This window comes from Coenobita brevimanus, chromosome 64, assembly GCF_032717465.1.
Source record: "Coenobita brevimanus isolate Jiangsu-jjx chromosome 64, ASM3271746v2, whole genome shotgun sequence".
In the NCBI taxonomy this organism is placed as follows: Eukaryota; Metazoa; Arthropoda; class Malacostraca; order Decapoda; family Coenobitidae; genus Coenobita; species Coenobita brevimanus.
The window spans coordinates 12280310-12294786 of record NC_137017.1 but is presented as its reverse complement, the minus strand read 5'-3'; the positions used below and the strand labels follow the sequence as shown (position 1 = coordinate 12294786).

General features: G+C 42.5%; 1 protein-coding gene across 3 annotated transcripts in view; it reads left to right on the top strand.

Moving 5' to 3' along the window:
• Positions 1 to 2095: 2095 nt before the first annotated feature.
• Positions 2096 to 14477, top strand: part of dome (cytokine receptor domeless) — a 351827-nt gene continuing 339445 nt past the window's right edge. For all 3 annotated transcript variants that reach the window (XM_080276205.1, XM_080276204.1, XM_080276203.1), the window contains exon 1: positions 2096 to 2273. In XM_080276205.1, the coding sequence (XP_080132331.1) occupies positions 2159 to 2273 (115 nt within the window). In that variant the 5' untranslated portion in view covers positions 2096 to 2158. The remainder of the gene's footprint in view (positions 2274 to 14477) is intronic.

Genomic DNA, 14477 nt, shown 5'->3' with positions numbered 1-14477 from the left:
TAGGAGGAGGGAAGGAAAACGAGAGAGACGGTGGTGAGGGGAGGGTGAGAGAGAGGGAGAAAAAGAAGAAAAAAGAAAGGAGATAGGGAGGGTGTAAAGGAGAGATAAGAGAGGAAAGGAAAGAGGGATAGAAAGAACTTCAGACGGAGGAAGAGGGTTGGCTGGGAAGATAAGGTGAGAGAGAGGAAAGATTGAGGGGAAAGAGTGAGGGATGGAGTTGAAGATAGAAGGAAAAGGTGAGACTGCTGGGAAAGAAAGCGATCAAGCGAAATGGAAGGAAAAGAGAGAGTGAGAACGGATGATTTGGCGGGAAAGGTTGTCTGAGAATAAAGAATGGGAGGAGGGGGAAAGAAAAGGTAATAGATAAAAGGGAGAGAGTGGACGGAAGGGAAAGGTTGTTCAGGAAGGGAAGGGAAAGACTGAATGGAATGGTTATTTGGAAAGGGAAGGGTAGAGGAGATGGAAGAGTGAGATAGAGGAGAAGGGTGGAAAGGAGGGAAAAGGAAGGGTGAGTGACGGGAAGATAGTGTGGAAGGAAAGGAAGAGATGGGGAAGAAAGAGAGAAAAATGGCAAGGGAATGTGTTCTGAGGTGGTGAAAGGAAGAGAATGCACAAATTGAGCGGACTACAGGTGAGCTCTTCCGTAACTGAAAGCAAAAAATAATTTAGTGGTAACAGAAACAAAATACTGTAGTCGTGGTACTGAATGGGTTAATGTTGATGTTTTCTGTCCCCTTTACCACTAGAGGTTTACTACTACTACTACGACTACTACTACTACTATAATAATAATAATAATGATGTCGATGATGATGATGATGATAATTAATATTGATAATCGTTTGGCAGAAATAAAAAATGAGTACTGTACAGTAGTCTTCGTACCAAAGGGTTTAAGGCTGTCATGGTCTTGACAACTCCAGTACTTCGCTTCAGCTGCCGCCAGACGTTTTTATGTTGCTGAGAGTGAGTCTTCGAAGCCAGTGTTAAAAAAGAAAAAAGTTATAAAGGAATCTTTCTAGAATGGCCATTGTTTAATCGAAAAAGAAAACCGAGTTTGTAAAAAAAAAAAAAAAAAAAAAGATAAAACAAATGGTAGACCTCAATACCTTGTTCATTGTCATCATCTTGGAGTAAGAATTATTATGTTCACTACGATGACACACTGAGGTGGTTTGGCCATGTGGAGAGGATGGAGGGTGAAAGACTGAAGGAGAGTGTATGTGAGTGAGGTGGAGGGGGAGTCCGAGGATGAGATGGAGGGATGGGGTGGAGAGGTATATGAGAGAGAGGGATGTGAGTTGGGAGCAGGGCAGTGAAGTGGCAGGGGACAGGGCGACTTGGAGGCGATTTGTTTGTGGCCACCCCAAACGGGATTGAGGCGTCTGGCAATAGATAGATAGACTACGACGACATTGTTTATTCTTGCTATCACCAGATGATTTAATTAATCCTTGGAGACTGATCACAATTAAGCTGAATAAAATCCCAACACGATAGGTATGTCAGCAGTAAATTGATTAAAAAAAAAAAAAAAAAAAGACCATTAAAGGAGTGGGCTAGTTCCCAGAATGTTGAAAATTTAAGTGTATGATGTGTACTCGTGATTTAGTTTGTGTAGAGATATGACTTTCATTGGCTTTTTCATTACTTAGCCTATTTTTCATAAATACCCAGATATGTGTATATACTGTAATGTATATGTGTAGGATGTGTATATAGTACTGTATGTAAAGAACATAGCGTCACAGTTTTATATAGTACGGTATGTTTCAGGATACAGTATATGTGTGATTCTGTGTATTTGCGCGGTTTATGTTATTATAGTAGTATGTGTGGGTTGTGTACCAGTAAGCTGTATCAGTGTAGGTTGTACACTTTCATAAATTGGTATACTGTACTGTATTTTTAACAAGTGTCTATCCTCAGTCTATATCTACACTGCGTTTTGCTCTTTGGAGGCTGATGTTTTTGCAGGACTGTATTCAGAAACCGGTGCAAATCCACAGCATGTATATATTTACAACATGTGTTTTTTTTTTTTTTTTTCAGGGTCAAAGTTGGGAACGGAGCCAAGATGGAGTAGCAAGCCAAATCGTCCGGAGCGCAGGTCTCATCCCTTCCTCTTGTACTTCCTCCTTCCTCATTCCCCCCAACCATGGCTGCCTGGTTGTGGAGGCTGTTGGCAGTGACGGTATGGCTGGCGGTTTTGGCGAGAAGCGTCCAGAGCATCAGTTACGAGTGTCATCCCTTCCCCACCAACAGCCAAGGAAGTAAGGATAGCATGTGTGTGTGTGTGTGTGTGTGTGTGTGTGTGTGTGAGAGAGAGAGAGAGAGAGAGAGAGAGAGAATCACTGCTGGCAAGAGAGGGAGAGAGAGAGAGAGAGAAAGAGAGAGAGAGGTGTACAGTACATGCATCTGGAATGGTTGTGGGAAAGGAGGAGGTTGCAGACCACTTTACGGTAGTAGCAGTAGTAGAACGTTAGTATGAATGTTATGAATTGTTATCGTTGTTCAGTTACGTATACTGTAGTAGGCTACCATATTGGTTAACAATGCAGCATCATATTTTCACCGCTTACGCTTTTGTAGATTAGTTGTATCGTATTTCACGTAGTACCCCTTCGCTGCTAGTATTTATCAGTTTCTTAAGTAAATAAAAGTAAAAAAGAAAACATTATTTTGGGCTTGAAATGCTCAGTTATCCATAGTATATTTAACTTATATTTTGCTGTTTGAATTTCTGAACTACTGTACATGAATCTTGCTGCGTCTAGGTGATTACGTTCAACTTAATGGCAAGTCAGTGAAGCCTGCAGCTCCAGTTCAAAACATATTCTATGCTGAATAAGATCCTTTGGAGGTAACAAAAATAAAATATAAAGTACATAAATGGATTGAAGGATTATATCAAAATTGCCACCTACAGTTTATGTGGGTGCATCCATGGCAGCAAAAGGGTTAAGCACTTCTTTCCACTATAATAAAAAAGAAATCTGTACTTAAGACCACTGCATTCTCCCTGCTGTAGATTACTATTATGGATAATTGCTCATGCAAGTACTGCAATCTCACCCAAGAACCTGGGAGTGGCTTTGGTCACCCGGGCAAGTACCACATCTCACAACACAACACACACAACAACACCGTTTTTTCTACACCAAGAAATGACTCTCCTGTGGTCATTTCTCGATGACTTCTTCTAACCAGTGACATTAGGAGCAATCCAGGACCCACCAACAAATACAGGTACATATGTCCATTGTGTCAAAACCTATCACTTCGAGCCGACAGACAAAGGGTTCAGTTCAGTGCAATTCCTGCAAGAACTGGACCCATTTCACCTGCACAACACTAGCATCCAGAAAACATTACACAAACACCTGACCTGCTCCTTATGCTCCTTCCCCCCACCCACTAACCCCCCCACCAACCCTGCTCCTACTTCCTCCACACCTCTGCCTAAACCACCGATCCTTCCCACATCATCCAGTCACCCCCCCCCCCATTCCACCTTAGCCTAATCCTCCCTAACCCTTACCTCCATCAAAACCTTCTCTTACCCTTTCCCCTCCACCCACACCACCATCTCCCCCCCATGGAGCAGCATCCAACACACATCACACACACAACAAACATCCTTCAGTTAACCATAGATGACATAAACACCGAAAAACAAGAACTCACACAATTCATCAAACAACAAAATATACACATTGCCATCTAACAAGAAACAAAATTACACAGAACACAAAAACACCTACATATCATAATTTCACCACCATTAGACAAGACCGGCCAACGGCGGTGGACTCGTCACCCAGGTACAAAAATCCACCAACTTTTCAAATACCAGTGCACACACCAAGTCACTTCTCCCCCTACTTGACACCACAACAGAAATACAGTCAATTAAAATACGCACTGGTAACAAATCACATACAGTATAACAATCGCCAACACATATATTCCCCCCCCAGCTGTCCCTCACAGTACCACACAGTTACTCTCCACAAATACACTACATTACCAACATACCCAACATCATCTTGGGTGGTGATTTCAATGCCAAGGCATTGGCCTGGCATGTCAACAACCCTGACACAGAGGGCTGGTACTACAATCCCAAACAGATAATCTTTTCTTACTGAATAATCTCCATCAACATACCCATATTCCACACCAAGCCCTCTTCCTCCCATCATCCCAAGACATCGCCTTTTGCTCCCCAAACTGCACCCCCACAACATCCTGGAGAGTGGTCAAAACCTTTGGCTCTGACCACATCCCAATCATCACTACCAAAACCAGAATCACCCCAGCTGGCCACAGACACACATACACTAATTATAAGAGAGCCAACAGGGAGGCCTTCACAACTGAAACAGAACAACACTTTCAAACTTTAAACAGTACATCCATCACAAACATCAACTCCACTGTGCACACTTTCAATACAGTTATATAAAATGCAGACAAAAGACACATCCCTAGAGGCAACAGAAAGAGACAACCCCAACTTCACACGAGAAATTTAAGGCCTCAGTAGTCAACTGGATACACTGCGACACTCCCCAATACCCCACACACAAGACACCGTACAACAAATACAAGAACTCAACACTCGGATAAACAGTAAAATATCAGAACAGCAAACACTAAACTGGAATAATTATCTCCAAACACTGGACCACAAAACAAACACCAACAAACTCTACAAAACACTAAACAGCATCACACTCTCCAACAGCAACACTACACAATCACACGCTGTCAACGCAACAACAGACACCATACCTTCAGACAGCAAGCAAACACTCTCATCAATCACTTTTCATATGTCAGCCATCTAAACCCCCAACGCGACGACTGACGTATCATCCGACATAAGAGACAGTTCCCCACAGACCCAGACTTCGCACCTTTCACTTAAACCAGACGAAACACATCATTAGCAGCCTTAAGCACTCATCTGCCTGTGGACCAGACAACATAAGCGACGTACGCCTTAAACACCTTGGACCATGAGGCATACAGGCACCAACATATCAAACTACAGCTACTCACACAACATAATATCCAACATCTGGAAGCATGGCATTATGATCACTATCCTCAAACCCAACAAAGATCCCATGTTACCTTCCTCACACCACCCCATCACTCTCCTCTACATCCCTTCTGAAGTCACTGAATGACTGGTACTACAACTAGTTACACCACAACCCCCCTTAGCCATATCACAACATGGTTTTAGGCCACTACACTCCACAAACACTCTTCTTACAGACCTTACACAGAGAGTTTTTGATGGTATGAATTCAGGTAGTCCACCACACAGAACACTCCTAGTCACACTAGACATTAGCAAAGCTTTTGATGCCATACCCCACCACAACCTCACAAACAAAATATTCAACACAAACATGCACAATAACACAAAAAGATGGCTAGCAAACTACTTAGCAGGCAGATGTGCACATGTAACATTTGCCGGTCAGTCTTCGAACATCAGAAATTCACAAATGGCATCCCCCAAGGATCTGTTTTGTCCCCTATGCCCTTTAAACTATACATGCATGACATATCCACACCCCACACACCACAGATACGCATAGCTACCTATGCAGACGACATAACACTTACATGTACGCACCAAAACACAAACACAGCCGCACACATCCTCCAACCTTACCTCAACACACTACACGAATGGTTCACCACAAACAGGCTCAAATTAGCCCCAGCCAGATCTACAGTGGCCCTTCTCACAAACTGGAGAGCAGAACACAGTCACATTCCACACCTCACCATAAACAACACCCCTACCACACACACCCACACACAAAATCCTTGGTGTAACATACAATACATCATTGTCATATAAACAACACGTCACAAACATTAAAGATAAAGTAACACCAAGACTCAGTGCCTTGAGGTCACTTGCCCATACAACATTTGGACACAAAAAAACCACCATGAAAGTATACCAACAATATATACGTTCAGTGATGAATTATGCAAGCCCTGCTTGGGCTCCTAACCTCACTAAAACACACTACAACACTCTACAGACCATACAGAATGAGGCCCTAAAAATAATCACAGGCAGCACAGCTACTACACCCACAGACCACCTACATCAAGAAACCAAAGTCCTCAAAGTCAAGGATCATGTAGACATGAGAGGCACCCAAATTCTCGTTGCAGCCTCCACAAACCCACAACGTCCACATCCGCTACACTACATGGCAGCACATCCACACACACCAAGGAACATCAAAACAACACCCAGCACACGATGTCATACACAGATTATGTCATCTTTCCCCCCTCGCCTGCCTCAGACCAGCTTCCAGAAGCATATCCATTCTCAGATCACTCGCCACTTCATTCAGTCTCTTAAAGACAACACACAGCTGCATGCACTGTCTCCTGATATCCACCCATCTGAATCCTATCTCCCTTGTGAGGACAGGGTCCACCTGGCCAGGCAGAGATGTGGGCATTATCCAGCCTGCTTTAAGTTATCAGAAGAGGCTGGATGACTTTGTCGCTGATGCCTGTCCAGGATGTAACACAGCACCCCATACTATTAAGCACATATGGAAGACTGCATTGCACACAATCACCTATGTCAACAACACAACATACACTCCTTGAGAGCTCTCTGGGAAAGGCCCGTCTCTGCCGCGGCCTTCCTTAGAGACTTGGGGCTGTTGGGCCAGACTGCCTAGGGAACAACTGCTACTACTACCCATACAATGACATCTTGATTATTTTTCCCTTTCTCTAGACTGTATTGTTATTATTATTATTATTATTATTATTATTTAACATCAAGAGAACCAATCTTGGAAATGGTTTAAAGCAAATTCATTTAAATCCTACAGTACTTTGAAAGGTCTCCTGAAAGCTAAGCGTGATATGTTTGAAACACTGAGCTCTGTAATATGGAGAGGCTTTCTCATGGGTAGCGCCGTGTAGCTTGTGTGCCCACCGCCAGGGGCAGGGTCTAGTATTCTCACTAGACCTTGACCAGGGGCACAGAGCAGCGCTGATGATCTTTTTGCATTGCACCCTATGCCCACCCCTTTTGAAATCAACCAATGAATTCAGAAAATAAAGTGCCTTGGTCCACTGCTCAGCATATGTAAGCAACAGCGAAACAGAAACAGCAAGCTAAGAGAACAGTACCATGGTGGAGGCAACAAGTCCGGGTGTTTCAATGTGGCAGCCAAAGTCACGCGCTCGCTGCAGAGATAGCCCTTCCATACTATGGAGTTCAGTGGTTTGAAATAGTTCATTGTACTGGGAGGTGAACAATGGAAGCCCTCCAAGTTTGGGGGGTGGGGATCAAATCTTTTACTGCAAAGATTGTAAGCTGTATCGGGTAAATATGTTTGAAACTGATTCAGGCCATATGAGTGGGTAAAGGATACCAGGAAACCTCTATTGGCTTTGGAGATTTTGTAACACTTATTCCCCAGCGATTAATTTTGCTCACGCCTGCTTCACTCATATCTTTTTTTATGGTGCTGACAAACCATTCCAATATTTAGAAGACATGAATAACATACAGGAGAAGAGTAAGGTGCAATATGCATAAAATTAATCACAAAGGAAAAAATGTTGCATTGTCTCCCATGCCAGCCAAGGCATGCTGAAATAAAAAATGACGTAAGCATATACTCAGTGTTTCACGCATTTTGCCTTAATCTAAGTTACATTGGCAGTAGATAAAACAAGCAACAAGGATTGTGCACCATTTCATGTCAGCAGTGCAAAGCTCAGGGAAGAAAACTGAATCTGCCCATGTAATTGCACACTTGCAGCATGATAGGTTTTAGTAAAAAAGAAAAATTTTTATGGAAAGCAGGAAGTTTGTTTTAGACTATTGTTGCATGTGTTTCACATGGGCACAAGGAAAATGTAAATGAATTAAAGCATTTGGCTTTGAATTAAGTTTTGTTTGTGTACTGGTGTATTAATATTCATCTAATCCACTGTTGCCACATGAGGAATGTAGGAGCCCAGGGCTAGGCAAGTTGGTCCTGACATTTAAGATGAGAGTGACCAGCCGCACTCATCCCCGAGTAGCATTATGTGAGCAATAAATACCAACCACCCCTTGTATGTAAACCAGCACCAGCTCAGTCCAATTGGAGTGCCTTAATTGCCCACTAAACCACCAGGTGCCATAATTTAGTAATATGGTTACCAAGCCATTTGGCTTGTCACTTAGTGTAGAGTCACCTGTAGACAGAAGGAAGAGGAAAGAATGAAGGAAAGAGATTGAGAGAAGAGGAAGGATGGAAAGAAGGAAGGAAGAGAGGAAAGGGCAGGCTCCTGAGAGCAGCACTACATTGAGTGAGTGGATGGTAAGCACCCCCACTATACTTAAAGTACAGTACATACATACAATACATACAGTATTAATATAGTGTGTGTATTGCCATTCAGACATTCAAATATATTTATCGGTTGTGTATTCCTATGCATTATTTTGGGCCCCAGTACACAATACACATTTTAGCTGTGCACTGCCTCACTGTCACAAGACATTTAAATTTCAAAAATGTTTAATGAGGAAGGTATGATTGTGCAGATATAAACACATTTCAATAATTGTCTATGTATCTATTGCCAGACGTCTTACTCCCATAAGGGGTGGCCACAAACAAATCGCCTCCATGTTGCCCTGTCCCCCGCCATTTCACTGCCTTGCTCCCAGCACACACCCCTCCTTTCTCATATGCCTTTCCACTCCATCTCTCCATCTCATCCTTGGCCTTCCCCTCCCTCTCTCCCCATTCACTTCACTCACATACACTTTCCTAGTCAGTCTCTCATTCTCCATCCTCTCCACATGGCCAAACCACCTCAGTGTGTTTCTCCTAATGCTTCCCATTACATCCACATCCACACCACAACATTCCTTCACATCCTCATTTGTCAGTCTTTCTCTCCATGTGACTCCACAGGCTCCTCTCAAACAACTCATTTCCACTGCTCTCACTCATTACTTCTGTCCCTCCAACAAGGTCCAAGCTACACTTCCGTACATTAGAGTTAGTATCACAGTACTGTCATGTAGTAACTTTTTCACTTCCATGCTCACTTCCCTGTTTCTTACCACTACTATCAAGGAACCAACAACCTTCCTTCCCTGTTGTACCCTTTCAAGCACTTCACCTTCTAAACTTCCATCCTTACTCATCACACTACCCAAGTACTTAAACACACTCACATTTTCCATTTCCTCCTCATCCAATCTCACAGTACATTCACTGACTTCATTTCCCTCGAAGACCATAAGTTTACTCTTCGCTACATTCACCTTTAGATTCCGTTTCCTACACACTCTCCCAAACTCATCCACCAAGCCTTGCAGCTTCCCTTCGTCTTCACTTAACAACACAGTATTATTTGCAAACTATGGTACAGGGAGTTTCCAGACATTGCCCTCTCTCATTAGGGCTGCTCCAACATCCACTGCCGTGACTTGTATCTCATATATAACCCCACCCATATGCAGATTGAACAGCCATGGAGACATGCTACATCCCTGTTTCAATCCAACCCTCAAATAGAAAAATTCACTCAGTTCACTATCCACACGCACTGCAGCCTTAGCACCCTTATACATACCCTTCACAGCATTCAGCAACTTCCCATCTACTCCATATATTCTTAATACTGTACTTTCCACAGTCCTTGTCTATCCACCCTGTCATATGCTTTCCCCAAATCCATGAAGGCTGCATACAACTTCTTTCCCTTCTGTAGAAACTTTTCCACTAAAGATCTGAGAATGAATATCTGATCTGCACAGCCTCTTTCCTTTCTAAAAGCTCCCTGTTCTTCTCCAACTAATTCCTCTGTTATTTCCCTAACTCTGTCAATAAGTATCCTACCATATACTTATCCTATTACACAAAGAAGACAAATGCCCCTATGATTACCACACGTATTAAATAGCTAGTATTTTAATTGGATATTTAATCCAGCAGTGATATCTGCAAAGTTCCATATCCTTCACTTAATCTAAAATCTCCCCTTTAGTTTCTAATTATTCTCTGGTGTGTCCTACCAACTCCTTACTATACCTTCAAAGCATAACATAGTGCCAGATGAACTTTGCTATCATTCACTCCTTCACTCCAGCTGTGATGTTTGCATAATTTATAAAATTTATTGTGGTTACCATCATCCACTCACTTGATGTAGTGCTGCCTACTTCCTTAGCTTTTATCATTCTTTTACTGTGCCTGCCCTCCTCTCTTCCTATTTCTCCTATCTTTCCTGTCACTTCTTATTCCTTTTCTTTCCTTTACAGGTGGCTTTACATTGAGTGACAAGCCAAATGGTTTCCTGTAAGCCAAGAAACCATTTACAGTGCTGGGTGGTAACCATATAACCAAACCATAAGTGCTCCCTACGTGTCAACAAGTGGGTTGGTGGAGGGTTGGTGCCCCTCCCTGTAAAACAACTAACTCGGTGTCAAATGGCCACCCCTTACGGGATTATGGTGTCTGGCAATAGATAGATAGATAGATATAAAAAAATTTTAATTAAACCCTGAAGGCAATATTACTGTTAATGCAACTGATGTGATGAGAGGGATTTTTTTAACGAATACAGGATTGTTAGTGTTCATTAATATTTACGAGAGGGGTGCTCACCATCCACTCATTTGAGGTAGTGCTGCTGTTGTTTGACTGCCTTTTCCCCTCTTCCTTTCTTCTTTCCTTCCTTCCTCTTGTCTTTCTTTCCTTCTTTCATTCTTCTTCCTTCAAGACAAATGTTTTCCTGTACACCAGGAAACGATTTACTATGCTGGTTGGTAACACACAGTATAACCAAACTATGGCGCCTGATGGTTTAGCGGATAATTAAGGCATTCCAATCGGTTTGAGCCTGCGCAGGTTTATATTCAAGTGGTGGCTGAGGTTTACTGCTCATGTAATGCCACTCAGGGATGGGTGTGGTTGGTCACTCTCATCTTAAATGTCAGGACCAACTTGCCTAGCCCCGGGTTCCTACGCTCCTTATGATGATGATGATGTATGTTGTCAACGTAATGAGCTGAAGTGGTAATTTATTTATTTATTTGTTTTTTACTCAAGGCTTGTTATAAAAGTACTTAATGAATAGCAGTGATGGATGTCACTAAAGCCTAAACCTATCACTTTGTAATAGTCCACATAAGCCGAATGCAATCATGCAAAACAAAGTAATTTTTTTTTTATTGTGTAAAAAAGTTTGAAATATTTAGAATATAAAGAAAGTGCATACAGACTCTCAGCATATAAAGCAGAATGATCACAAACATTGTGACTTCATCAGGCATGTAACTTCAAACAGCACTTTTTTTTTTTTTTTTCCCCATATTTGAAACTTTTTCATTTGTTATTGGGGGTATACAGGGCTGGATCAGCACTTTGAAAAAGGGAGTGGATGTGATTCAGGGCAGAATTACCCCTTAATGCACTTTAGAAATAGAAGGGAAAAAAATGCTTTTTTATTTTACTTGTTATAAATATCTATCTATCTATCTATTGCCAGATGCCATAATCCCGTAAGGGGTGGCTGTTTGACTTTGAGTTATTTGTTTGATAGGGAGGGGCACTAACCCTCCACCAACCCATTTGTTGACACGGAGGGAGCACCTATGGTAGGAGACCAATAAAATAGGAGGTACAAGTGCAATAAGATATTCATTGGGTATGTGTTGGTAAATACAAGTACGGTAACATTGTTCTTTTATTATAAGTAATCACTGGCGTGCCAAAAATAGGGAAATCTGTGCCTGGGTATACCCATATACTGTTGATGGTCCTTTCTGTTACTTCTTAGATCTCCAAAACTATCCAACAGTACCAAGTTATGGAAATGAACACCACCACTAAGTAATTCATGGCATCTCCTACCACCACCCCAGACTAATGTGCTCTCCCCCTCCCCCTGCCTTCCCACATATGTAGCCTATATATATTCATTCATTTGCTCATCATCCAATCCTGCGTTGCCCCATGTGGAGCGTAGGAGCCCAGGGCTAGGCAAGTTGGTCCTGACACTTAAGATGAGAGTGACCAGCCGCACACATCCCTGAGTGGCATTACATGAGCAATAAACTTCAACCATCCCTTGGATATAAACCTTCACTGGTTCAATCCGATTGGAGCGCCATATTTACCCATTAAACCACCAGGTGCCAAATTTGGTTATATGGTTACCATCTAGCATAGTAAATGGTTTCCTGGTGTAGAGGAAAGCATTTGGCTTGTCACATGGTGTATAGTCACCCACAGGCAGAAGGAAGAAGAAAGAATGAAGGAAAGAAAGACAGAAGAGAGAGGGCAGACACGCAAGAGCAGCACTACGTCAAGTGAGTGGATGGTGTGTACTCCTACCTACCCACTACACATGTGTATATATATATATATATATATGTATATACCATACGGACTAAAGTTTGGTTGAAACCCGTCGAGGGATCCATGTGATCTTTACCTTGCTGACCTAATAAGTTCATCATCCCTTCATACTGTCACAGATTTGGTCGAAATCCATCAAGGGGTTAAAGCGATATTGCACCCATACCCATGTAACCGTGATCTTTGATCCTGTGACCATGCTGACCTAATCAGTCCCCTCATACTCTATCACTGACAAAAGTTTGGTCAGATCTTTCGAGGGGTTCAGGAGATGTGTCCACACCCATATGACCTTGGCCTTTGACCTTGCTGACCTAATCAGTTCATTATCCCTTCATACAGTATCACTGACAAAAGTTTGGTCATAATCCAATTAGGGGTTCACTAGATGTTGCACCCACACCCATATGGCCTTGACCTTGCTGACCTAATCAATTCATCATGTCTTCATGCTATATTACTGACAAAGTTTGGTTGAAATTCGTTGGGGGGTTCAGGAGATTCTGTGCCCAGAAGAGTGTTACAGACACATGGACCCACACATGCACGCATGCATGGACAGACCTCCTCCACCACAGATAGGCAGAGGCATAATTACGGTATAAGAGCTCTTGATGCTTCTGTTTTGGTGTGATATATGATTGCCAAGCAGTGAATTCTTAGTAATCTTAGTGTTGTCATCAGCTTTCACAGCTGGTCTAGCATTTACACCTAAGCCAGTCTTGTAACATGACACAGATTTGTAATATTGTTTTGAGTTTAGCTTCTTCTTAATGACGGGCTGAAAGTGGAGTTGCAAAATGCCTCCTCCACCACGGATAGGCAGAGGCATAATTACAGTATAAGAGCTCTTGATGTTTCTGTTTTGGTGTAATATATGATTGCCAAGCAGTGAATTCTTAGTAATCGTAGGGCAATCATCAGGTTTCACAGCTGGTATAGCATTTACACCTAAGCCAGTCTTGTAACTTGACACAGATTTGTAATATTGTTTTGAGATTAGCTACATTTTAATGATGGGCTGAAAGTGGAGTTACAAAATGCTCCTCTTCCTTCACTGCTCCTTTCTCAATACTCATCCTCCTCAAGTATACATACAGTACAGTAGTGTACGGATTTCTGCAACTTTGAAATAAGATGAGGTACACTCAAGGAATATTCTGTATTAGACTCTCATTAGTTTGTTCTTTGGGTATGAGACAGGTGATAGAGAAGCAATAGCTAGATACTCTCCTGTCTGGTAGCTGTGTGGGAGAGGAGGTGTAGGAGCCATCAACTCCTCTGATTGTCTTTCTCCAAATAACTGTATCGCCTGTTGCACATACTTACTAGATAGGAGTGTTTGGCTACTTATTTGTTAGCACTTGTCACAACACTCACTGGTTCAAACTGGTGGGGAAGTGTCTTTAACCCTCTGCCATGAGGACATCTTTTTACCTCTTGAGTGTTGTCTTTTTAAGCTTCTTCCTGCTATTACCAGATGATTTTACTTAGCCTAGGAAAAAGCCCTCATATTAAAGATGCATTTTAATTCTGGATCTAACCCTCCAGATTTGAAGTGTGTATCGTAAGTTAAATAAAACTGTTAGGATGTATCTATCTATTGCCAGACGCCTCAATCCTGTTTGGGGTGGCCACAAACAAATTGCCTCCACATCGCCCTGTCCACCACCATTTCACTGCCTTGCTCCCAAGTCACACCCCCCTCTCTCATATACCTCTCCACCCCATCCCTCCATCTCATCCTTGGCCTCCCCCTCCCTCTCCCCCCCCCTCCACCTCACATACACTCTCTTCGTCAGTCTTTCACCCTCCGTCCTCTCCACATGGCCAAACCACCTCAGTGTATTCCTCCTAATGCTTCCTATCACATCCACATCCACACCACAACGCTCCTTTATATCCTCATTTGTCAGCCTATCTCTCCATGTGACTCCACAGGCTCCTCTTAAATAACTCATTTCCACTGCTCTCACTTTTGACTTGTGCCCTTCCAACAACGTCCAAGCTTCACTTCCATACTTTAGAGTTGGT